The sequence below is a fragment of the Nicotiana tabacum genome, chromosome 2 (assembly GCF_000715075.1).
Source record: "Nicotiana tabacum cultivar K326 chromosome 2, ASM71507v2, whole genome shotgun sequence".
Lineage (NCBI taxonomy): Eukaryota > Viridiplantae > Streptophyta > Magnoliopsida > Solanales > Solanaceae > Nicotiana > Nicotiana tabacum.
Window position 1 is genome coordinate 74,069,139 of NC_134081.1, and position 25,842 is coordinate 74,094,980.

The window sequence follows — 25,842 nt, forward strand, 5'->3', positions numbered from 1 at the left end:
ATGATGTAGAAATCTCAAACTAACTAGATTTCCCAAAGTGATCGGGAATAGTACACCACCAAACACAACAGCAACAACAATCTCGTGTGCCGGTCGATATCTTCCGACGGTGAATCATCCGTAATCTCCGTATCCATCGCCGCCAGATACTGCCGGACGGGCGTCAGCTGCAATTGACTAGCCCCACTCAATGCAGTCGGCTCCGCTGGCTGGAAACCGGTGAGTCGCTGCAACATATGCAGGTAATTCACTTCCTTATGGTCTCTAAGAGCATATGGGTAAGCTACAGGTAATCCATCGACATGCAGCCCAAAAAGAACATCCACGTCCTCAAGTGTGATGGTAGCCTCGCTGATGGGTAGATGAAACGTGTGTGTCTCCGGTCGCCACCGCTCTATCATAGCCGTGATCAACGCCCAGTCGAACTGCAACCGGCCAATCTCTATGATTCTGTAGAAACCCATCTACACAACGGAATTTTAAAAAACACTACAGTAACACTACTCTAAATGGCCATGAACAAAGTCAACTACCATTAGCTAAAATTTATTATCAGTTTTACTACGCTAAAAGGCACTACATAACAATTAAGGGCACAATATAATATTAAAGGGCACTAAACAATAATAAAGTCATATATTAATATACGTACAACAATAAAATCACATATAACAATAATTATTCATAAAATAATAATATATATATTTTACTTATTTTTTAGCACATAAATAATGTAATCCGGATAAAAAATAATAAATTAATTAAATCACAAAATAATAATAAAAAAACATAGCCCACAGTAAATAACAATTAATAAGCATTTTATATATATGAATTTTACCAAAAAGTAAGTCGGAATACCTCGATTTAAAATTTTTTGAAATCTTAAAATTTGATAATTTGAGGGCTGAAACGAGCAATCGACGGGATCCACTACACGACAACGCCTTGAATCCGGTGTTAACTTGCTACAATAAGAAGAAAATACACTTTTTGTGGGACGGAGCTCAAATGGAGTTTTTTCCCTTAAAAAATAGGGGGATCGATTTTTGGGGTCTGCTGGTTCGCGTTCTGGTGGGGGGAAGGAGATGACACAATTTTTTATATAGGTATAGCGCACATATAGAAGGCGCTAGGGAATTCTATATGTGCGCTATACATCCCGCCAATTTTTAGTTCAAATATAGCGCGGTTATTCACCGTACTATACCTTAACGGACAAACGTGTCGTTAAGGAATAGCGCGGTGAATAACCGCACTATATATAAAATGATACTCAGTTTTTTTACCTATTTGTGTCGTTTGAGTCCAAAAATACCACAATTAGATTTTGGACTCCCAAAAAGACCCCCTCATTTAAGAATTGAGTCTATATTCATTTGCGAGAGGCGTATTCGTATGCCTTTCAAGAATTCCCCCGTCTAAGATACGAAAGCAAAAGTTGTATTTTTTCATATTCCATTTCAGTGGCAACTGAAATAGATCTAAACGAATTCCATCATACATGCCAACGAATTTTAAATATAAATTGAAAAGAAGTGGAAAAAACATTAATACCTTAACTCTAGTCTATTGGTTGAAGTTTCACATTGTATCTAAATGGTGCGAAGGTCAAATCTCATTAGAGCCAAGAAACTTTGAAAAGATTTAGAGAAGAAAATGTTGGGAAAATCGACCAAGCTATAGTCACTCAAGCGTATTATTGCAATTGCCAATTGGTGGTCCTAAAGGAGTTTCAAAGATGGTGATCATTAGCTAATTGACGCTAAAGCTCAATAGTAATGCAATCGATTCCATTTTGTCCTTCAACAGTGATAAAAAGCTTGATTTGCTATATCTTCTCCACATCAATTATAGAAGCTTTTCAAAATGTACATAATGACTTTAACTTTCTCTTACTTTTACGCTAATTGGTGAATGATAACTGTATATATTGTTACGTAAGTTAGTTTCCGAATTCACTTTTAACTTTTAAAGAAGAGTTGAGTAGAAGTGAAATTTTTTGGATTGACAGATAACATTATTAGATATTAATTCGCTTTATGAACTAATTATTTGAGTCATGAAACAAAATGACACTTAATAGCCGCTCTCAAAAGTGTCAGTATAGCCGCTCGGTTATCGAATATAATTAGTTTTGACCGCCGGCTAAAAGTGATCTTCGCCTACAAATCAATCCAAAAGTTCGGTCCGAAGCTGAAGATGTTTGTTGAGAAAACTACCGTCTATAACCCCTCAAAATTTTAATAGCTCATATTTTTGCCCATTGACACAAAATAGCCCTTCGGCCCAAACATATTATAACTAATAGCCCGAAATGTCTATTTTGTATATTTGTTGTATAGTGACAGTCTATTTTATATTAGTGGGAGTATATTTTGTATATATTTTTTGTATAGTGACAATCTATTTAGTATATATTTTGTATAGTGACAGTTTATTTTGTATATATTTTGTATAGTGATAGTCTATTGTATATAAATTATATAGTGACAGTCTATTTAGTATATTTTTGTATAGTGACAGTATATTTTGTATATTTTTTGTATAGTGACAGTCTATTTAGTATATATTTTGTATAGTAACAGTCTATTTTGTACATATTTTGTATAATGACAGTCTATTGTATATAAATTATATAGTGACAGTCTATTTTTATATAATTTTTGTTTCAACACTACTAATTCACTACTAAACCAAGCCTATATTTTATATAGTGACAGTCTATTTAGTATATTTTTTGTATAATGACAATCTATTTTTGTATATATTCACTATACAAATTTTTGTTTCAATACTACTAAGAACCATTTTTTTTTTGTTTCAATACTACTAATTCACTTGGTTTATTTCAAAAAGACTGAATTTTTATAGGCTAAAGAGAAAATTAAATATGCAAGATCCATCAATTTATACACAAATAAAACCACAATTTCCAGAGCAAGAACACTTGAAATGTCCAAGATGCGATTCACCAAACACAAAATTATGTTATTACAACAATTATAATATTTCTCAGCCACGTCACTTTTGTAAGAGTTGTCGTAGGTATTGGGCCAAAGGTGGTACTCCTAGGAATATTCCAGTTGGTGGTGGTTCTCGTAAGAACACAAAACGTTCTTCTTCATCCAATAAGAAAATTTCCTCCTCAACGACGTCGTCTTCAGTTTCATCTTCAGTTCCAGCTTTGGTATACCTGCAATTCCAGCTTTGGTATACCTGCAATTCCAGCTTTTGATCAGAACCGTAGTAGAGTGATTGGTATGACTAATGGGCAATTCAGTTCGCTGTTGGAGTCAAACGGGCCGCAATTTGGGACTTTGCTGGAAGCTTTGAATACGAATAATAATGGGTCCAATTTGCACTTAGGTGAATTTGCAAGGATACAAAATACCAATTTGGGTTCGGGTTCGGGCTCAAATGGTATCCGTCAAAATGGGAGTAATACAAATGGATATTTGGGATAACAACGACTTATTCGGCTGAGGAAAATGCGTATGATCGCTGAGAGAAGGAAGTTAGGGTTTTGAGTGGCAGTAGTCTTGGGCTAGTCTTTTAATTAGTTTTGGATTGTTAATTGTATGGTTTATTTTGTGGCTAGCTATTGTCATTAGTTTTTTCCGGATGGCTACAAATGAAGTTTTCTCATGTTTATTTTGGCAATTCAAGCACATACAAGAGGTGGGCTTATATTATGTTTGCGAAACAGTTTGGGCTTTATATCTTGTGATACAATCTGTAAATGGGCCTTAATAAGTTGGCCCACTAAAAAGTTATATTCGTTCTTCTATCTTTGACATGCATTCTTCAAAGGGATGTTTATATGGATATTTTTCATTGACTTGGTAAACGCTGACCATTTTTAAATGACCAGAGCAAAAACTGGCTATACTGTGCTAGTTTTACCTAATTTCATGGTTGTCTAGAGTATGTGCGCTTAACAATAACATCTTATGCTAAAATATTAAATATGTCATAAAAGCTAATTGAAAAGATATTATATCAAAATAAATTAACAAGTAGGAAGGAGATATTGTTCAAATATATAACAAGGCACGGGCGAAGCCACACTTGACCACCCTTTGTCGAAAAATTACATTGCGTATATAAGTAAAATATTAGGTTTTGGAGGTACATATCATATATTGAACACCCTTTGTTAGATTTTTTTTTTTACTTATTTCAAATTTGAACACCCTTCCGAAATTTTTTGGCTTCGCCACTGAACAAGGCTATTGTACAAAATATGAAAATTGCCAATTCTTTTAGAAAAAAGAAATTAACAAGCATTGTGAAACCATTTTTAATGGAGAAAAAATAGGTGCAAGGCACAATGAGCGTGTGGGGACTAGAGATACATGTTTGGTACGTGCATTTAATCTTCAGTATATAGGTTATTGAGATCTAATTTAGTTTGTATGGATAATTCTTATTACGATTTTAATTTTCACTCTGTCTGTATGAGTTTACTTTTATCGTTATTAGTTCCAAGTCCGCATAAAGAAAGAGGATTATGTTGTAGTAAACGGGCCGCCAAAAAAGAAAAAAAATCGAAAAAAGACTTTTTAATCTATTGGAATCGGTTAAGGATACAGAAATCCATGCCAGTTTTAATTGTGTACTCATGTACAGGCAAGGATAGAGTAGTGTGAGTAAGAAAAGACAAAGACTTGGTCTAAACATCCTCTATTGACTGGGTCTGCCAAATGCCAAACATCGGACTGCCATTCAATAAACAAAACAAATCATAAAAAAAATAAGTACTTTATTTTAGCTCATACTCAATAGTTTTAGTTCATATTTTATGTATTGTGTTAAACGGTTTCCTATATTATATAATTATTAAATCCTAATAACTTAAATGATCAATAAGTTCAATGGCATTTCGAAATAGTGTCATCTCCGGTGCCGGCTTAACTATGAAGTAACTTAAGTTACTGCTTTAGGCCCCCAAATTTGGAGACGCCATTTTCTAAAAATAATAGGATTATAATTTATTTTTTTGGAAAATATTGAGTAATATTCTTAAAAAAATTAAAATTTTCATATAAAAGGAAAGCAAACATTTAGCTTTGTGAATAATTAAGTGACCGATTTATTTAAAAAATAGGGAAATAAGAATAACTCTATAAATCATTTACATACTAGTAAGAAATGGATTTGATAAGGAAAATTGTTATTCCACTTTTGACTTTTTCAGTAGAAAATGTGTTAAAACTTTACACTCTCTTTCTTAGTTTATGCAAGAGCCACAATCTTTTATTTCACATTTTCCATTAATTTACATACTTTGTCTTATATTCTTCCTTACTTTCTCTACGATCAACTATTTGTTTTTCAAAACTTCCGATAATTTATATCGCTTCTACAAAAACATAGTTAACATTTACTTTCGATACAATATATTGCGTCTCATTTCTGTTCTTTCTCACATTTAAAGTTTGTGGGAAATATTTGAAGTAGCAGTACGAAGTTTAGAATTAAGTCTTCAAACTTCTTGAATCGGGTTCTTTCATTCTAACTTTCTAGTATCTTTTTATCTTGTATTTGTTATTTTTACTTCATAGGTATATTTTTAAAATATTTATTAGAATTTAAATATGTCAACTAGAAAATATAAATTTTGTTATCCGAAAAAATTAAAAGAGAGAGAGAGAGAGAAGAGTTGAAAATTTAATATAATTTTAAAAAAGAGCTCTTGATAAAAAATTTGCGAGCAATAGAAAACTAAATTAGTAATATAGGGGAGTATTTTTTAGACGAACAGGTCATTAATCTAGTTGAGTTAGACGATAATAAAGTTCAAGAAAAAGAGAAAATTAAATGGATTAGCGCGCGCTCTCTCTTCCAAACCATATATGACTATATATATTAAAATATTATTAGAAAAATCGATTATAAAAAATAATTAACGACTTTGCATTTCAAAGAATTAAAAATAGATTCTAAATAAAAATATTTATTAAATTTTTAATTTAAAGAACTCCACTTAAACTTTGGCTTTTAAGCTCCAAGCCTCTGGTCATCTTTTGGCTTCGCAACTGCAATGCACCCTATTTTGTTTATTAGAGTAATAAAATTAGACGTCAGAAAATTCGACCAGTTGTTTGTCCATAATGTTCCCAATTGACATGTTGTTATCACTAACAAACAAAAATGTCACTCCTGCTTTGGCTTTTCCTTGCATAAACTATACTTACCTAAATAGATTCCACTATTTAACTATTACTATACTATTCTATTTTCATTTCCCCTTGATAATCCCTAGGCCAGTGCATAATTTCCAGTGCTACTTTTCTTACGTACATTGCTTACTTTTTTTTCCCTTTTATTACTTTTCTCTTTTTCTTTTTCTTTTTCTCCCGATTTATTTTACTTTTATTAGATTCTATAGCTAGCCTTTTGCTTCTACAATATTAATTTGTCGATAATGGACTAGTAATATATATACATACCTTGTGTTATGTCATAAATATAGCTATTCACTTAAAACACTTGATGTATGTATGTATTAACTAAACATCTTGATCCAAAACCATTTTAATAGCCACTTTGTTCCCCTCTGTCTTTTCTTTTATCAATAATTTCACTATTATTAAAGAAATACTTTTCGAAGTTAGTTATCACATTTATGAAAGCAAAGCCTAACAATTTCCAAGCTAATCAAGAGACTACTATTCGGCTTGTTGTCACTCTAAATCTATAATATAAAAAAATCAGTTTTTCATCTTGGAATTTTTCCATTACTAAATTTCAGTTCCTCTTTTAATTTATAACAAATTTTGAAAACCTCTTGGGAATATTGTAATTCCGTAAACTGTGTGGAAGTCCTTTTCTGGTGCAGAATAAAATAGCCAGTGCCAATCATTCTTTATTTGATTACAAAATATCGTAGATTTACTCTAAATAAGTCAATGTCCCCCACCACCCACGTCGAATGATTCCAAATAAATGGTCTGAAATACGTTGTTCCCCTCTTGTCTCTTTGCTAATCACACTAGCACGTAATACGGACACTCGAGCGGTCCATAATACTTTGCTTAATCTTTCTTCTCTCTCAATATGAAGATTTGCAAGTTAATTTTATTTGACAGAGCAATATTATAAATGCACTAAACTTAAACTCTTTTATATTCTTAATTAAAAATGAAAAATTAGTGGGTGAGACAAAGAACTTGAATAGTGAGAATTGAACATAAACTTATCATGTGGAAATTTTCATGGAAAATTAGGCTTTTTTGTCTACATCTTTCAAGAGAATGATAAATAATCGTGCTCACGGATATGATTTAAATAAAAGGTATTCATTACAGTTACAAGTTATATTTATCGAGAATGTAAATATTATTTCACATCCTCAATAAATTTTAGCTAGTATTTGTACATAGATTTGGTTGAAACTTAAAAAATAAGTATTTGAAGTTGTGTTGAAAAATAATTTTTGGAAGTTGAAGTTGTATTTAAACATGCATTTTATTTGAAAAAAGTTGAAAATTTATGAGTGGAAAGAAAATTTTCACCGAGATACTGCCCCAAGCCAGTTTTTGGGAACTTGAATTTTTTTTTCAAATTTATTTTTAAAAATTCATCATATTCTATGAACAAACATTGTTTTCATTTTTTTTTTTCAAAACAAACTCCCAAAATCCATGGCTAAACGTAATTCTTAGTATGTAACAATAAGTTAATTATTTTTTTTATTAAATTATTGTATAGGGTAAAACTGGTTTACATTAAATGATCGAATGGTAGCGTGACACGTGAAATCGAAGACATGTAGAAAGCAAATCGTGTAATAACCAGTACCGGGAGCAAAAGCTACAATTGACTTCAGATAGACCCCGGAGGGAGCATGATCAACGTGAGCATATCGAATGCTTGTCATCGGATAACATTCAATGAAGAATATTCCCTGGTATTAAATGAGCAGCCATTACAGAGAATATTTACATTCATGGCATGCCGTTACATATTCATCAATGGCCACTTTATTGTCATATAAGAGGGGTTTGATCTTAGGATCTTGTTTCCCTAGGTATAGCCATAAATAGTAGATTCAACAACCATTGTAGGACAGGAAATTCTTGGCAACACTTATGCTACATTCTATTCTCAAGCTAAATAAAAGAACTTTACTTGCTCTTTATATTATTCTCACTTCTATCCCCGGGAGGCAATGCTCTTAGAGCCAAGCTTGTTATTTCTTATTTTTAATATGGTTTATTTATTATTTTTGGATCAAATCAGTTCGCTTGTCTATAAATCACTTAACAAATTCAACTATACAGTTTTTCGGGTAAATATTTTGGCACCCACCGTGGGTCTTAGACAATTGCGTAATTGAATTGATCCTTGTGTTTATTACTAACTTGTTTGATTCTTTGTTTCTTAGCAAAAAAATCAAAAATGGCAGCTAACAATGTCAACATCGCACACAACGTAGAGGGACATAAAAATCTACCTCAACATGAGGATTCAACCAGCGACACCCGCAATGAGGGGGATGAGGCAACCCCAGTCCATGGAGGACAGTACCCACGACATGTACGGGAGCCTACTCCCGATGACGCAAAAGATGAACACGTTGCGGAAACAGTAAGGTTCTTGAGAGAGCAACATAAGGCCATCATGAGCCACCTCTCAAGGCAGGACCAAGTCATGACAGAATTGAAGCATGCATTGTTAGGTGCTTCTAATAATGCAAACGAAAGAGGCCTGGTTCCGCTTGGCGTCCCTGCAAATCAGACGGCTCAAAGAGTTGATAACAATACCCCGAGGGGTGAGGTCTGCTTTGACAGTGTCGGGGGGACCGGTAGCGGATCTGATAACGACAACGGTAATTATCCCTTCAAAATCGAACTCATGAGATTCATGAGGGAGATGAATGAGCGGATGGATCAAAACACGAAGGAGTTTCACGCTTGAATGGATTAGATTCCGGATGCACCACTAATTTTAAAGGGCCCGGATTCAAAAAAATAACTCAGTTGCCGTTCAAACCGAGTATTCAATTTACTCTTTTGAAATGCTTGTAGATTCATTTATTAAGGCCCATGTCGGGGCCATAAAGATCCAAGCCACGAAGGCGGATATATTTAGGATCGCACAGGGTGAGTCTGAATTGTTGTGGGAGTTCGTGATTAGATTCCAGAAAGAGAGGAAGCTACCATCGACCGTACCAGACAAATGGACAGCGGAGGCATTCACAAAGGGTTTGAACCCGAAAAGCTCTGACGCCTTCCGAAAGTTGAAGGAAAGCCTGCTCGAATTCCAAGCAACCACATGGGCAGATGTCCATAACCGCTATGAATCGAAAATAAGGATTGAAGATGATCAACTCGGGTTTCCGACATCAAACAAGGGATGAGACCGAGACAAGAATCAGGATAAGTTCAAAGGTGATTTTGATGCAGACCGGTGATCTTCTAAAGGCCATTTCTTGCCTTACGAGAGAGCCGAGGGACACGACAACAAAAGGTTTCGGTCCTTGGATAGGTTTGGTCCCAACAGAAGAACTGACCGTGGCCGAAACAACAGATCGTTAAAAGAAAAAGAGGTATGGGGGACCCGTGATTTTACATATCCCAGGTTGTCAGATTACAATTTCAACATCAGTGTAGTGGAGTTGGTATCGGCAATGAGGAATATCAAAGGAGAACGATTCCCAAAGAAAATCAGATCTGATCCTAGCCAGAGAAATCCTAACTTGTAGTGTGAATATTATGGAAATCATGGCCATAGAACTGGGGACTGTCGTCATCTGCGCGAGGAGGTGGCAACATTGCTAAAAAATGGCCATCTTAGGGAGTTCTTGAGTGACCGAGCCAAGAACAATTATGACCGCAATCGGGACAATACAAAACCCTTGAAGATGGAGAAAACCCTCATCGGTTGACTATCAACATGATTGTTGGAGGAAATGAAATCAATGGCATAACCTTCTCATCGGCCAAGAAGATGAAGGTATCAGTTACCTATATCAAGAGACTCCGGGAAGTCGCCGAAGATGACATTACCTTCACGGAGGAGGACGCCGACGGACTTCTTCTGCCGCGTAACGATGCCCTAGTAATCTCTCTTAGTGTTCTAGATTTCAAGATTAAGCGTGTTGTTAACCCAGGAAGCTCAACCAACATCATTCAATGGAGAGTGACGGAACAAGCCAAATTAACCGGAAGTATCATTCCGGCAACAAAGCTCCTCGCCGGGTTCAACCTGGCAAATGTGAAAACCCGAGGAGAGATCCTGCTGCCCACGAACGCCGAAGGGATAACAAAGACCACCTTATTTGAAGTGGTGGATGGCGACATGGGCTACAACATAATTCTCGATAGGCCATGGTTACATGAGATGAAGGTCGTACCATCAACGTCTCACCAATTGCTAAAATTCCCGACCCCAGAGGGAATCAAGCAGATAAGAGGAGATCAAGCGATAACAAGATAAATGAACGCAGTCTCTATTTCCATCAGTAAAGGGAAGGAGCCCAACAAATAGCAATTACATGAACCGGCGCCTGCTCCCGTGCCAAGTGAAGATGATAAAGGCGAGGAGTCATCGGAATCCCACCAGGTACCGAGATACTTTCAGGTACCAGAAGAGACGGACGCGACCAAATCCACGGCAAAAGAACTCGAGCAAGTGGATTTGTTCGAAGAATTCTTGAAGAGGAAGTATCACTTGGGAACATGACTCAATCCTGAACTCAGGTCAAGATTTATTAATTTTCTTAAAGCTAACATTGATTGTTTTGCATGGTCACACTCAGATATGACAGGCATCCCACTAAAGGTGGCCGTGCACAAGCTAAGCCTGGACCCAAGCTTCCCTCCGGTAAGGCAAAAGAAACTCCCAATAGCCGAGGTCAGAAACAGGTTAGTTAAAGAATAGGTAACTTGACTACTTGACATTTGTTAAATCTGGGAGGTAAAGTATCCCGAATGGTTAGCTAATGTAGTTGTGGTTCCTAAAAAGAATAACAAGTTTCGAATGTGCGTAGATTATAAATACTTGAATAATGCGTGGCCTAAAGGCTCGTTCCCATTGCTAATCATTGATCAAATGATTGATGCAACGGTCGGGCACGAGTTAATGAGTTTCCTCGATGCCTATTCCTGGTACAATCAAATCACGATGAACCCGGAGGATCAGGAAAAAACTTCATTCATAATAAACTTTGGTACATATTGTTATAATATGATGCCCTTCGGGCTTAAAAGTACCAGAGCCACTTATCAAAGGCTCGTGAACAAGATGTTCGAAAAGCAAATGGGTAAAACAATGGAAATGTACATATATGACATGTTGGTCAAAGTCTTTGAATACAGGTGATCATTTAAAGCACCTCCAAGATACCTTCGATATCTTGAGAAAGCATAACATGAAGCTCAACTCGGAAAAATGTGCGTTCGGGGTTGGCTCCGGTAAGTTCTTGGGTTTCTTGGTCTCACAGAGAGGGAACGAGGTAAATCCTGATAAAATCAAGGTCATTGAAGACATCCCGAACCAATTAACGAGCGTAAAAGAAGTACAGAGGCTAACCGAAAGATTAGCTGCTTTGAGCAGGTTCATCTCTCGATCCTCGGAAAAATGTTATCACTTCTTCTCACTTATGAAGAAGAAGAAGAATTTCTAATGGACTACGAAATGTCAGCAGGCCTTGAAAGACCTAAAACGTTATCTATCAAGCCCCCCGCTACTATCAAAACCGGGTGAAGGTAAACAATTGCTAATATACTTAGCGGTCTCTGAGGTAGCGGTAAGTGCCGTTCTAGTCCGGAAAGACGAAGGTACGCAATTTTCTATCTTTTATGTTAGTAAAATTTTGTCAGGAGCGGAGACTCATTATCCGCACCTCGAAAAACTAGCCATAGCTCTCGTAGTCGCCTCTCGAAAGCTTAGGCCTTATTTTTAGTGCCACTCGATCGCTGTTGTGACAACTTTCTCCTTGCAGAATGTTCTTCATAAGTCTGAGTTGTCAGGCCGACTGGCTAAGTGGGTAGTCAAAATTAGTGAGTTTGATATTGAGTACAAACATAGTACTGCGATCAAATCACAAGTTTTGGCCGACTTCGATTTCAGTCTTGGGCTATTACCCTTGGCTGCTAAAGAAGCGGTTATAGTATCGGAAACGACATCAGGAGTTTGGACCTTGTTCATAGACTGGGCTTCCAATGTGAAAGGGTCCGGACTCGGGTAGTCCTAATCACGCCCTCGGGGAAAACCCTGAAGCAGGCCATAAAAACTATTATGTTAACTACAATGAAGCCGAGTATGAGGCTTTGATTGCAGAACTTTAGCTGGCCTGGGGACTTGGCTCCGAGGTCATAGAGATCAGATGTGATTCCCAGCTGGTAGTGAACCAAGTGTACGGGATTTTCAATACAAAAGAGGAACGCATGCAACAATATGTGAATAAAGTCCAGGCGTTGCTTGCACGATTCAGGGAATGGTCAATCACGCACATTCCGAAAGAAGAGAATGTGAAAGCAGATGCATTGGCTAATTTGGGATCGTGTACGGAGATGAAAGGATCCGGCTAAGGTACTGTCGTTCGACTTCTTCATTCAATACTAGATATGGACGGCTATTATAAAGTAAATACAACCAACCTAGTCTGGGACTGAAGGAATGAGTTCATCGAGTATCTTTGGCATGACAAGTTGCCCAAAGACCCGAAGGCGTCCCGAACATTACGCACCAAAGCGACTCGCTACAGCCTTATGGGTGGACAATTATATAGGAGATTATACCAAGGCCTGTTGGCCCGATGTTTAGGAGACTTGGAGGCAGACTACGTGATGAGAAAGGTCCATGAAGAAATTTGCGGGAACCATTCCGGTGCAGATTCGTTGGTGCTAAAGCTGGTTAGGGCAGGATACTACTGGCCCCGGATGGAGAAGACGCAAAGCATCGTTCAGAAATGCGACAAAGTGACTGGCGGAACTCTTGCATTCGGTACTGTCCCCATGGCCATTCATGAAATGAGGGATGGACATAGTCGGTATGCTGCCACCGGATCCCCAAAGGGTGAGATTCCTTTTAATTTTAACCGATTACTTTATTAAATGAGTTGAAGTAGGTTCATACCAAAAGATTGGTGAGCACGAAGTTATCGACTTTCTATGGGAACACATAATCTGCCGATTCGGAATACCAAAGTAAATTGCTTGCGATAACGGACCACACTTCATAGGCTCCAAAATCACGAAATTTCTTGAAGACTTGAAAATCAAAAGAATTACATCCTCACCATACCATCCGAGCGCTAATGGACAGGCGGAGTCGACCAATAAGGTGATTATCCAAAACCTCAAAAAGAGGTTTGAAACGGCTAAATGAAAGTGACCCAAAGAATTATCGGGTGCTATGGGCGTACCGGACAATGGCAAAATCTAGCACGAGAGAGACACATTTCTCCCTCGCATACGGTGCGAAAGCTCTGATCCCGGTGAAAATAGGGGAACTAACCTTGCGGTTCTCCCGAACAAATTAAGAAGCAAATAATGAGGCATTGCAGGTGAAGATGGAACTGCTCGATAAACGTAGGGACTTGGCACACGTGAGGATGGTGGCTCAGAAACAAAAGATGAAAAGATACTACAATCTCCACCACTTTAAAGTAGCAGACTTAATTTTGAGGAAAGTGACTCAGAACACTCGGAAAATCAACGTTGAAAAGCTGGATCCGACGTGGGAAGGCCCATATCGGGTGTCGGCTGTCATCAATAAAGTATCATACGAGCTGGAAACTCAAGATGGAGTCAAATTTATTTTTAAAAACTGATCATATTTTATGAACAAACATTGTTTTCATTTTATTTTTTTTTCAAAACAAGCTCCCAAAATCTATGGCCAAATGGAATTCTTAGTATGTAACAATAAGTTAATTATTTTTTTAAAATAATTATATATGGTAAAATTGGTTTACATTAAATGATCGAATTATAGCGTGACACATGGAACCGAAGACATGTAGAAAGAAAATCATGTAATAACCAGTACCGGAAGAAAAAACTACATTTGACATCGGATAGACCCCGAAGGGAGCATGATCAACGTGAGTAGCCGTTACAGAGAATATTTGCATTCATGACTTGTCATTACATATTCATCAATGGACCCTCTATTGTTATTTAAGAGGGGCTTGATCCTGAGATCTTGTTTCCCTAGGTATAACTATAAATAGTAGACTCAACAGCCATTGTAGGACAGAAAATTCATGGCAAAACTTATGCTACATTCTATTCTCAAGCTAAATAAAAGAACTTTACTTGCCTTTTATATTATTCTCACTTATGTCCCTGGAGGCATTGCTCTCGGAGCCAAGCTTGTCATTTTCTTTGATTTTAACCGCTAAGTCTTATTTTTAATCTAGTTTATTTATTATTTTTGGATTCAAATCAATTTGTTTGTCTATAAACCACGTAACAAATTCAACTGTACAATTTTAAGGGTAAAAAATTATCAAGTGATATATATCAAGAACTTTATCTATAATTACTTAATAAACGAGGTGATTGTACAAATATGTAGACATTAAACACGCATTATTATAGGTGCAAACTTATAATGAAAAGACATAATAATGCATTCACATTGTCCTCGCGAAGCTACCATCCTTGAATGGGTAATAATAATTGAGACAATTCGGAATGTAATGTTGGGGGCTCCAAAACCAAATCGCGATTCACGCTCTTGTTTAGACTATCTCTCTCTCTATATATAATTTTAAAGATTTGTATTTTGTAATTTTGGGTACTGGCAAGTGGCATCCATATATCTAATTGACCTATCAATATGCAGGGCGGAGCTAGAATTCGGGTACGGGTTCGACCGAACCCAATAACTTTTGCTCAAACAGTGTATTTGTGTTATTAAATTTAGAAGCTAATTATTGTAATACTTGAAGTCATTATTCTGAAATCCAGAACGCATAAAGTTAAAATCCTATCTCCGCCTCTATCACTATACACGAAACATCGTACGACTTGGATGCATGACTATAAATGAAATTCAACTGTGCAATTATATGAAGCTTAATAATAATTCTACAAAAAATTTACTTTTGCATAAACATTTATACTATGGGTGTACATAAGTCGAGTTGGTCAGAATTTTTTAATTACCAAACCAAACCAATGGTGTCGGGTTTTTAAATCTATAAATCAAATCAAACCAACAAAGTCGAGTTTTCCGATCTCGATTTTTCTCGGGTTTTTTCGATTTTCTCTCTCCAGGTTTTCGGAATTTTTCCGGTAAAGTCTTCATATATAGCATAAAATATGTAACTTGTGCTCCAAATATGTCTTTAGTCCTAGTAGGATACATTGATATTACTATATAGTAATATATTTTTCAAGAAAATAACACAATAATATGAGATGAGTAATAATATCGTTCTAAACTATTCAATAACAAAGATAATAAAATCGTATAAAATAAATATTGCTAATTAATAAGTTATAATAAAAATAAACATAATCTAAGAGTATTATATAAGTCATGCTAAAATAAGTACATCTAATAAGTAAATTATAGGTTTAAGACTAAAGAAAAAGATAAACTAAGTTATGCATTTTCATTATAAACCAATGCAAAACTAAAAATAGATATCCAACACTATTGTCATTTCTGGTGTTGAATTGAATTTATTTTGTTAGCATTAGTATTGATTTGAACTTTTTATGAGTTACTATATTTATGGGCTATAAAACATATTAGACCATTCAAGAATGTTAAGTCCAAACTTGAAATAATACATTAAAAGATAAAATTGTAAAATAAGTTTAAGAAATATTTATAAATTACATTACAATAAATATTTATACGTATAAAATATTTTTAAAATTATATATATATAATATCGGATTGGTTTGGTTTCGATTTGACTTTTTTAGTTAAAACTAAATCAAACCAATTATGGTAGGATTTTTTTCCGAATATCAAACCAAACCACATCGGATTTTTTTTTTGATTTGACTCGAATTATCAGTTTGATCCGATTTATCAATTTTTTTTTGTACACCCCTAATTTATATTTGTAGAAAAAATGACCGTTATTACATAATTGTCAGGTTCACCTACCTAAAACCTTTAAATGAGGTAAGAGATCAATTTTCATATAAAGCACTCATTTCGGTCTCGTTACTCTTTCCTTCTAGGAAAAATACCAAAAACTTACTACACATATAACTAAAAAATCAATAAAAAGCTAGAGAGAAGTGAATGTAGTAAGACCGAAAAAATTTGTTTTTAGAGAGAAGTTCTATGGTGTGTTTGGTATGAGTATTTTTTAATTTTCTCATGTTTGGTTGAGTTAAATGTTTGAAATTATTTTTCTCATCAACACATTTTTCTCCAATTAGAGGAAAATATTTTCCTCATCAAAAGGAGGGAAAATCATTTTCTAAAACTCTTTTTCAACCTTCTCCATCCTATTTCCCATGCTCACCAACCCACCTCCAAATCACCCCCAACCCCCTACCCCTTCCCCCCGACCACACCCCAACCTCACCCACCACCCACCCTAAATAGAACTATTATAAATAGTACTTTCTTTTCATGTTGTATTTAGAATATTTTTTTTTTATTTCAACAAAATGATTATATTTTTTTTTATGATTTAGTAAAAGTATTTTCTTTCATTCAACAAAACAAGTACTTTTTTTTTCATGATGTAGAAAAAAGTATTTTTCTTTTATTTCAATAAAATGAGTACTTTCTTTCATGATGTAAAAAAAATATTTTCTTTCATTTCAACAAATTAAGTATTTTCTTTTCCTGGAATAGAAAAAATATTTTTTTTTCAAAAACTGAGTACTTTTTTATCATGATGTAGAAAAAATATTATTATTTTATTTTAACAAAACGAGTATTTTCTTTTCATGATGTAGAAAATGTATTTTCTTTCATTTCAACAAACTAAGTATTTTCTTTTCCTGGAATAGAAAAAGTTTTTTTTTTTTCAAAAAATGTGTACTTTATTTTCATGATGTAGAAAAAGTAATTTCTTTCATTTCAACAAAATGAGTACTTTCTTTCATGATGTAGAAAAAATATTTTCTCATTTCAATAAATTGAGTATTTTCTTTTCATGATGTAGAAAAAATATTTTCTTTCATTCGACAAAATGAGTAATTTCTTTTCATGTTATAAAAGATACTTTCTTTTTCAACAAAATAAAGTATTTTCTTTTTAGTTATCAAGCTCAAATTTTAACGTTGTTCTTGTGTTAAAAAGTAAAGTAGCACATTAGTTCCTTTGGGTTTGTGTGAATTTTGAAAAGAATAATTAAATTCTTGAAGAAAATAGAGTCGTTGGGTGGGGGAGTACAAGAAACATGAGAATTTTGGGGAAGGTGGGTTGAGGAGAGTAGCATAAAAAATTATTTTCCTAAAAATATTTTATACTCTCTAATCAAACACTAAAAAATATTTTTTGGAAAAACTTTTCACTCACCAACCAAATAAAAAAAATAAGTGATAAAACTAATCATTTTTCAGGAAAACATCGTACCAAACACACCCCTAATTGCTTACCCTATTCATCATACTTAAGGGGAAAAAGCATATACGAAATCTATAAAAGTCAATATATATAGGACAAAGGTTGTTAATTTTTTTGTCACCATACTGAATGTGAGCGGTAAATTTTCATCAAAAGATCGATTCCAAAACTTTTAACCAATAGAAGTGTACCATCATATTACAAGAATCCTTCCTATTCATCAATCATCCATAAAATTTATAATCTAAGATTTCATCCAAAACGTTAAATATGGCAGAAAAATTATGAGTGCTTCTTATTCGTTGACTGGTTTAAATCTTGAATAATATGCCTGAAAGGGTAGAGAACTTTCTATTGATAGCTCATAAGCAGTGCATGCAAAATATATACTGTATAACACACCTGAAGAGAGTTTTCAGGTGTGAATAGGACGAATATAGTTTGTCCATGTTGTATTTATGAAAAAGTTACATTTTAAGTTTTAACTCATAATCTATCTCTTTTAGACTTTTCAATTATTAATAGAAAAGAACGTACTAAATAGGTGTTTGTATTAGTACATATACCGTTATTAGTAATACTATAATACTTGCTAAAATAATTTATTTATTCTTAATCAAAAATCTTAAATTTGTATTTTAGAAGAACTTACCCGATGCGAATATTTAAATTATTGAATTGAGAAAATGTACTTGCAGTTAACAAAAAAAATTCGGTGCAATTACTATAGTTACCATTTGTCCGTTTTATCACAACATTTTAGTCTCAAAATTGGCCCGAACAGTCAAACTACCCGTTCCATATGGCTCTCTATCATTGGCTGGTCAAACTTGGATAATATTACCCATTTCAAGAACCGGGTTTTTGTTACCTTTCTCTTGTCTAGCCCAGCATATTAATCTCAAGAAAAATTGGAAAAGCAAACAATAATGAAATGAATTGTATTAGACAAGAGGAGAGTAGAAAAAGCAATCATAATTGTGTGTGTTAAAAGTCTCATCAAAATCCTCAATTCTATTGTTCTCTCTTTCAAAAGATTCCAAAACATTTAGAGGTCCACCAAAAAAACAAACCCCACTTTCAATTTTTATTCATATATATATTATTTTCTTTGCCTAATCAATGATAATCTTGTGACCAAGCTAAGCTATTTTCCACAAAGAGAGATAGAGAGAGAGGGGAAATTGACAGCAAGTTGTGAAGGGGATTGCTTTTGCGAAAGACTTTTGGTGAAGTGGGAAAAAGAAAAGAAAATCCAATCAATCTGTTGAGGTCAGGCCAAATTAAAGGGTCTTTCTTCATTTTTATCATTCTTTGCTTTGACTGTCTTTTTTATGTTATATGTTCAGGTACTTTGCCTTTGTTATTATTACTTATTATTCTTTGATCATCACATCACTTTTAATGATTGATTCTCCTCCTGGGTTTTTATCTTCCTTGTTTCTCTATTATGTTTCTTCCTCTCACTGCTCATGGTTTATGGTTTCAGTTCGTTCTAGGTACGATGTTGTTGTGTTTTTTCTTTCTGATGGCCCTTTTGCCTGGAAAATGTTTTTTTGTTTTTGTTTTTTGCTGTTTCCTTATTTGTTAGATCCTGATGTGGTTCAAGATTTAGTAAAATTGCAAACTTTACTTTCTATAATCAGTCACAGGCAGGAGAAGTAAGCTTCTAGAATTGCATGTTCTTCACACCTCCCATAGATCAAAATTCTACTTTTATTGGAATGTAATCAATTTATGGGTGTTTGTTCTCCTTTGATGGATTTGTTTTATAACCAAAAAAAAAAAGGTATAATGAAGGCATATCTTGTGAATACTTTTATGCTGTCGCCTTCTGATTACTAGATTTAATTGATGAATGGCAAAGTTACCTAAGAGAATCTACTGCAACAATCCATCTTCTTCACGAGTATTTGCTATTTCCTAGAAATTGGAAAAAGGGGAGAGGTAGAGGTAGAGGTAGAGGTAGGCCAAAGAAGTATTGGGGAAAGGTGATTAGGCAGGATATGACTTTGCTTCAGCTTAACATGACTCTTGACAGGAAGGTGTGGAGGTCGAGAATTAAGGTAGAAGACTAGTAGGTGGTCGAGAGTGTTTCTTTCCCATACTAGTAGTACTAGTGTTAGTATGATATTCTATTATTGTTAGATTTCTACTATTACATGTTCCTTCCGCTTTGTTCTCTTATTATCGTGTTGTTGTTACTGCTTGCTACTACTGCTTTCTCTTCATCTTTCCTTGAGCCGAGTTTCTACCGGAAACAACCTCTCTACCTTCTTCTAGGCATGGGTATGCGCACACACTACCCTCTCCAGACCCCACTTGTGGGACGATACTAGGATTGTTGTTGTTGGAAAAGGGGAAGTTAATTTTTTTCTTCTTCAGGGAGATGTTTAATACCTAGAGTGAAATTGAGCGGACAGTTAAGTGTCTGATGGCAGAAGTAGCTTTAAGGCCTCTTAGTATCACTCCTTTGATATTGTTAAGAAGCAATCAGTAAATTTTAACGTAGCTGGTTTAACATTTGATGCAGTTTAAAATCTTTGTGACTTGTATTCATTTCATGCTACTCCTTAATTTCATGCTAACAGTGCCCGCAATTGATGGGTGGGTTCGATGACCATGTTGCCATTATGGGAGATTGGATGCCTCCAAGCCCAAGTCCAAGATCATTTTTCTCTTCACTGCTAGGTGATGATATTGGGTCAAGATCAACTTTTGAGTTCCCAAATGAGAATCAACGTGGAAACTTAGCTTCTGAGCCTCAAGAGCATGTTGGCATTTCTGATGGAGCACAAGCTGATGCAACGACAGTGAAGTCTGACCAGAAAATGAGCTCTCGCGGAGGACTCTTGGAAAGAATGGCAGCTAGAGCTGGTTTTAACGCCCCAAAACTGAACACGGAGAGCCTTAGACCTGCTGATCTGTCGCAGAATCAGGGCGTTCGTTCTCCTTATTTAACTATTCCTCCTGGTCTTAGTCCAACATCTCTGCTGGAGTCTCCTGTTTTCCTCTCAAATTCACTGGTATGTATTTGATGATTAAGTCTTTGTACTTTGCCCCCATCACATAATTGAATTCCCAGATTTAGGTTGCTTATTTCTGAACTATGTTATAATGCTGGAAGTTTAAGAGGGATGACAACAACAAATCGAAGGATATGACACACAAGTTTAAATACTACTCCATAAGCTATTGAGTCTGCAATGCGACAAGAGGAGTTGTGAAAACACATATTTGTATCAATTTTAACAGTTCTACCTTACCAATTTCTTCGATTTTTTATCAAGAGTGCATGACTGTTCTTTGTTGCAACTTGTAGAAATTAAGTAATACTCCCTCCGTTTTAATTTATGTGACGTAGTTTGATTTGGCATGGACTTTAAGAAAAAAGGAAGACTTTTGAAACTTGGGTTCTTAAAAGCTTAAATGATAGAAGCTTTGTGGGGTCATAACATTTGTATGAATATAAAAGCTTCTCATTAAGGGTAAAATGGTCAAAATGGAAAGTAAAAAAAAAGGGCAGCTAGGAAAGGACTAATAAGGAAAGTGTGTACATAAATTGAAACAGAGGGAGTAATGGGGAATACTTTTGCAACTTTTGCTGTTTTGCTTTGACAACATTGTACAGTTCCTATAGCACATCCTTTGTGCTACTTTCGATAAAATTACTTTACCTTATCCACACAAAAAAAAGGAAAAAAGAAAGTAAGTAAGTAAGTAATACTATAAAGCTGAATAAGGATATTAGCTCACTTGCTTAGATAACTCTTTTGTTGTAAGTCGTTATCATGTTCTTCTCGAAACCACTAGCTCATAAATAAAAGTAAATATTTTTTACTTATTTTATGACCTTTTTATGGTGTGTCACTGTCACAAGCATTCTCTTTTACATGGAGTGAATTCTTGCATTTTATGGAACTCCATACAATTCTTTTCTGCGCTTCTGAATGGAAGATTTCGTCTTCTGAGTTTGTAGCACTAGTGTTATGATATATTATTTTTACCAACGGTCTCTTACCTCAAGTTTGGTGCAGTGCAAAGTTCATTCTGTAATTAGATCTTTCATCTTTGTTCATCTTCCTCTTGCATTTTATGATGCAAAAGCAAAACCAAACTTCAGAATCTTAAGAAGTTGAAGAGTCCTAGTTTCACATCATGGTCCAGATACATTTTGATCGGCTTACTTAAGTTTTAGAAGAGAACTTCAAGCTTTGTATGTACTTGTGCAGCACAGCTGTTAGATTGTTGAGATGCTAATCTTGCAAGATCTTGTTTCTGATACTATATCATTAAAATGCACAATTTGCTTGAATCATTTTGCTTTTGGCCTGATGCGATTGTTACTTCTATTGGGTGCTTGTAAAGTACTCCTTCCGTTTCAATTTATGTGAACCCATTTGACTGGGCACGGAGTTTAAGAAAAGAGAGAAGACTTTTGAACTTGTGGTGTAAAATGAGGCACATATATTTTGTGTGAATATAAATCATTGCATAAAGGTAAATTATTTCCAAATAAGGAAATAGGTCATTCTTTTTGGCACGGACTAAAAAAGAAATAGGTTCACATAAATTGAAACAGAAGGAGTAGTACTTTTTACGAGAACTCTCATAGTTCTGAAACTGAAGTGTTCTTCTTCAAGGTTCTCCTTCATGTAAATGCTTCAATCAATGTTTTGCAGGTGCAACCATCTCCAACAACTGGAAAATTTCAATTCGCCTCAGGCATCGAGAGTAGAAACTCGACATTTATGATGGAGGATCCTGATAAGAGGAAAGAGAATGCTTTAGAGAGTATCAATTCATCGTCCTTTTCTTTTAAGCCAGTTCCAGAGACTGCTCCATCTCTGTTTCCTGGCACGACCAGCAGAGTAATCACACTCTCTCAGTCTCTCTCACATTCACTCACATGCACTCTGCACAGATTTTCTGCTTGTTTCCAATTTCTGAGATTGCTTGTTAGTCTTGGTTGCAGGTGAACTCGTCCAATATTTCTCAGCAATGCTTTCCAAACATTAAGGTTTCAGTTCATTCGCAGAACTCTCTTCTATCTCACTCTGTGGAAGCTACACAAATGCAGACTCAGAGCGAGAAGGGACTTCATCAATCATCTGATTTCCCTAGATTTTCTGCTGAGAAGGGTGTCAGGGATAGTAATGTCACACCAGAGTCAAGGAACTTTCAATCAGTTGGTAGTAATATGGAGCATTCTCCACCTCTTGATGAGCCACAAGATGAGGAAATTGATCAAAGAGTGGGTGGAGATCCAAATGTTGTTGGTGCCCCAGCTGAGGATGGTTATAATTGGAGAAAATACGGGCAGAAACAAGTTAAAGGGAGCGAGTATCCTCGGAGTTATTATAAGTGCACGCATCCAAATTGTCCGGTCAAGAAGAAAGTGGAGCGATCTCACGAGGGTCATATTACCGAGATTATATACAAGGGAGCCCACAATCACCCAAAACCGCCGCCCAACCGTAGATCAGCCCTTGGATCCACAAATTCACTCGGTGAACTACAGCTAGACGGTGCAGAGCAAGGTGTAAGTGGTTCTAATGGTGATCTGGGTCGGGCAAACATTCAGAAAGCACCTGATGCTGGAGGTCTTGATTGGAGGAACAACAACCTTGACGTAACGTCGTCAGCACACTTGGGCTCTGCATACTGCAATGGATCAGCCTCTTTTCCTGTTCAAAATAACACCCAGTTGGAATCAGGGGGTGCAGTAGATGTGTCGTCGACTTTTTCAAATGATGAAGATGAAGATGATCGTGGGACTCATGGAAGTGTATCACAAGGTTATGACGGTGAAGGAGATGAGTCAGAGTCAAAAAGAAGGTTTCTATTATCATCGTTAACCTTAATGAATAAGATTTCCAATATTCTATCATATTGACCTGATTACTTATTTGTTATTATCTCCTTGATAATCTAGGAAGCTCGAGACTTACTCTACAGATATGAGTGGTGCCACTAGAGCCATCAGGGAGCCAAGGGTTGTGGTGCAAACTACAAGTGAAGTGGACATACTTGATGATGGATATCGCTGGCGCAAGTACGGGCAAAAGGTTGTTAAAGGGAATCCAAATCCAAGGTATATCACATTCATAAAATTCATAAGAATCCCCAATTTTGACTTGTAAGGTTGTTTGCTAAAATTGATTAATTTCCTCTTTGCCAGGAGTTACTACAAGTGCACAAGTGCTGGCTGCAATGTCAGGAAGCACGTTGAGAGGGCCTCACATGACCTGAAGTCTGTGATTACCACCTACGAAGGGAAGCACAACCACGATGTTCCTGCAGCTCGCAACAGTAGTCATGTTAATTCAGGGGCCTCCAACACCCTTCCAGCTCCAGTAACTGCTCCTCCTGCTCAAAGCCATTTACATAGGCCCGAGCCTGCACAACTTCAGAATGCCATGGCACGTTTTGACAGGCAACCTTCACTCGGCTCATTTGGACCTACCCCAGGATATAGCTATGGAATTAACCAGCAAGGCCTAGCCAGTCTAGCAATGGCTGGATTTCACCCTAACCAAAGCAAATCGCAACAGCAGATTCCTGTTCATTCATATCTGGGACAGCCACGACCCATGCATGATGGGGGATTTATGTTTCCAAAGGAAGAACCCAAGGCGGAACCTATGTCAGATCCTGGATTAGATCTCTCTAATGGCTCATCGATTTATCAGCAATTTATGAGCAGGTTGCCGCTTGGACCTCAGATGTAAATTTACAAATTTTGCCTTTTCTAAAGATAAGAAAGTTAAAGATGTTGACTTTGGTTTTTACTGGGCATATCCCCTACACAACGTCCTATAATTAAATTCTTTGAAGTTTTTTGGTCTTTGTTTTTCCTTCTAATACTATATATCAGCAGCCTTTTATTTGGTGTTTGTGCTTCAGCTTCTTGCTATTCTGACAACCAGTTTCAGGTTAACGTGGAAAAGTTCACTGAACTTTGAAAAGTTCCATGGCAATTAAATGTTGTAATGTTCTCCTCATGCAAAAAACCTTGTAGAAAATAGTTGTATGCACTATTCTTTTATGTATTGAAGCAGGGGTATCTGAGGTTCAGTATAATAAATCGGTTTTTCTCCAAAAAGAAGACCGAACTCCTTATGCCAGTTTGTTAAATTTGTATACCAAAGTAAACCAATATAGAATTGCTCAGTTGTCTTGTATCATTCTTTGAAGTAACCTAAGCTTCTAGTCCACCATCTTTTGTATCTATTAATAATAATAGTGTCAAATTCTTTAATTTTGCTTCAATCGTATTCCTTTAAAAGCTGTACTAGGGTAGTTCCAAAGGTCTCTTCCCCCTTCAATCTTTTCAACTAGTTATTTTTGAGGTGATGGGAGTGGGAAAAACAGGTTTGAATTCTTTGGATATTATTTCCATCGTTTGTTTAGGCCTTTGCCTGCAGCTTGTCTTTTACTATTACTGCCGGTTCATTTGGCCAAGCAACTAAAAACTGCTTATTTTGAAAGTGTTTCTCGAAAAAAGTATTTTTGGAGAGTAACATTTTATGTTTGACCAATATATTCGAGAAGTGTTTTTTGTTGTTGCAATATTTGATAAGTAAATTATTTTTGATTAGTCTTTTCAAAAAGTAGTATTTGAATGTCAAATTATGAAAAAAACAGTAAAGGTTCAATTTACAATTAGTATTATTAAAAAAATAAATTTAAATATTTATTATATAAAAAAATTAAATCAATTTTTTTATTTAATTAAAACATAAAACATAAGTAAAAATATATAATTAAAGATTTTAATCAATGTAAAATATAATTTCCCAAAACAATAATATTGGGTATATGGTATTACTTATTATTACATAATGATTTAAATACATTAAAATATATTATTCAGTATAATTAAAAATATACTCCATAAATTACTATATAAAAGATTAAATCTATTTATAGTAGAGAGACTATTCTAAAGAGGAGTAGTTAGGGCTGCTTATCGGGCGGATCAGGCGGTTATTTACTCTTAACGGTTCGACTTATCGGTTATCGGCTTTTAAATGTATTAATCCGCTAGCCACCTGATAAGATATCGGGCGGATTGGTATCGGTCGGTTTAGCTATTATCGGGCCACCCAATAATTAAAAACCTGTTTGGACTGACTACTTTTATTATGGGACCGAACTAAAATTAAATAAAATGGCTACTGGAAACACCAAGTATAATGTTACAGTTCAGCTAGCTAGTTTGTTGGTCTTGTTCACATAATGACAGAATCACAGTTCATAAAAGTTGTGTAGAACCTTGTGAATGTTCTAGTTAACGAAGTATAACGTTACACAGACAAATCGAATGAACAA

General features: G+C 35.4%; 1 protein-coding gene and 1 pseudogene across 6 annotated transcripts; both read left to right on the plus strand.

The window, feature by feature from the left end:
• Positions 1-2,893: 2,893 nt before the first annotated feature.
• LOC107780262 (uncharacterized) lies at positions 2,894-3,467 on the plus strand (annotated as a pseudogene).
• Positions 3,468-18,429: 14,962 nt separating this feature from the next.
• Positions 18,430-24,404, plus strand: LOC107780258 (putative WRKY transcription factor 2). 6 transcript variants are annotated; one of them, XM_016600790.2, is made up of 6 exons: positions 18,430-18,780; positions 20,100-20,534; positions 22,191-22,379; positions 22,472-23,346; positions 23,444-23,602; positions 23,690-24,404. In XM_016600790.2, the coding sequence occupies exons 2-6, from the start codon at positions 20,112-20,114 to the stop codon at positions 24,237-24,239; spliced, it is 2,196 nt and encodes a 731-aa protein (XP_016456276.1). In that variant the 5' UTR covers positions 18,430-18,780; positions 20,100-20,111; the 3' UTR covers positions 24,240-24,404. The 6 variants fall into 6 exon arrangements, with proteins under 6 accessions (XP_016456276.1, XP_075090509.1, XP_016456274.1 ...); XM_075234408.1 differs by having other exon boundaries at positions 22,484-23,346; XM_016600788.2 differs by having other exon boundaries at positions 18,740-18,857; positions 22,484-23,346.
• The last annotated feature ends 1,438 nt before the right edge of the window (positions 24,405-25,842 follow it).

Bases quoted from the DNA above. Each gene is read 5' to 3' on its own strand.
- LOC107780258 (XM_016600787.2), top strand. The intron at 22,380-22,471 runs GTAATCACACTC...ATTGCTTGTTAG, and splicing joins TTCCTGGCACGACCAGCAGA to TCTTGGTTGCAGGTGAACTC. The intron at 23,603-23,689 runs GTATATCACATT...CCTCTTTGCCAG, and splicing joins AAAGGGAATCCAAATCCAAG to GAGTTACTACAAGTGCACAA.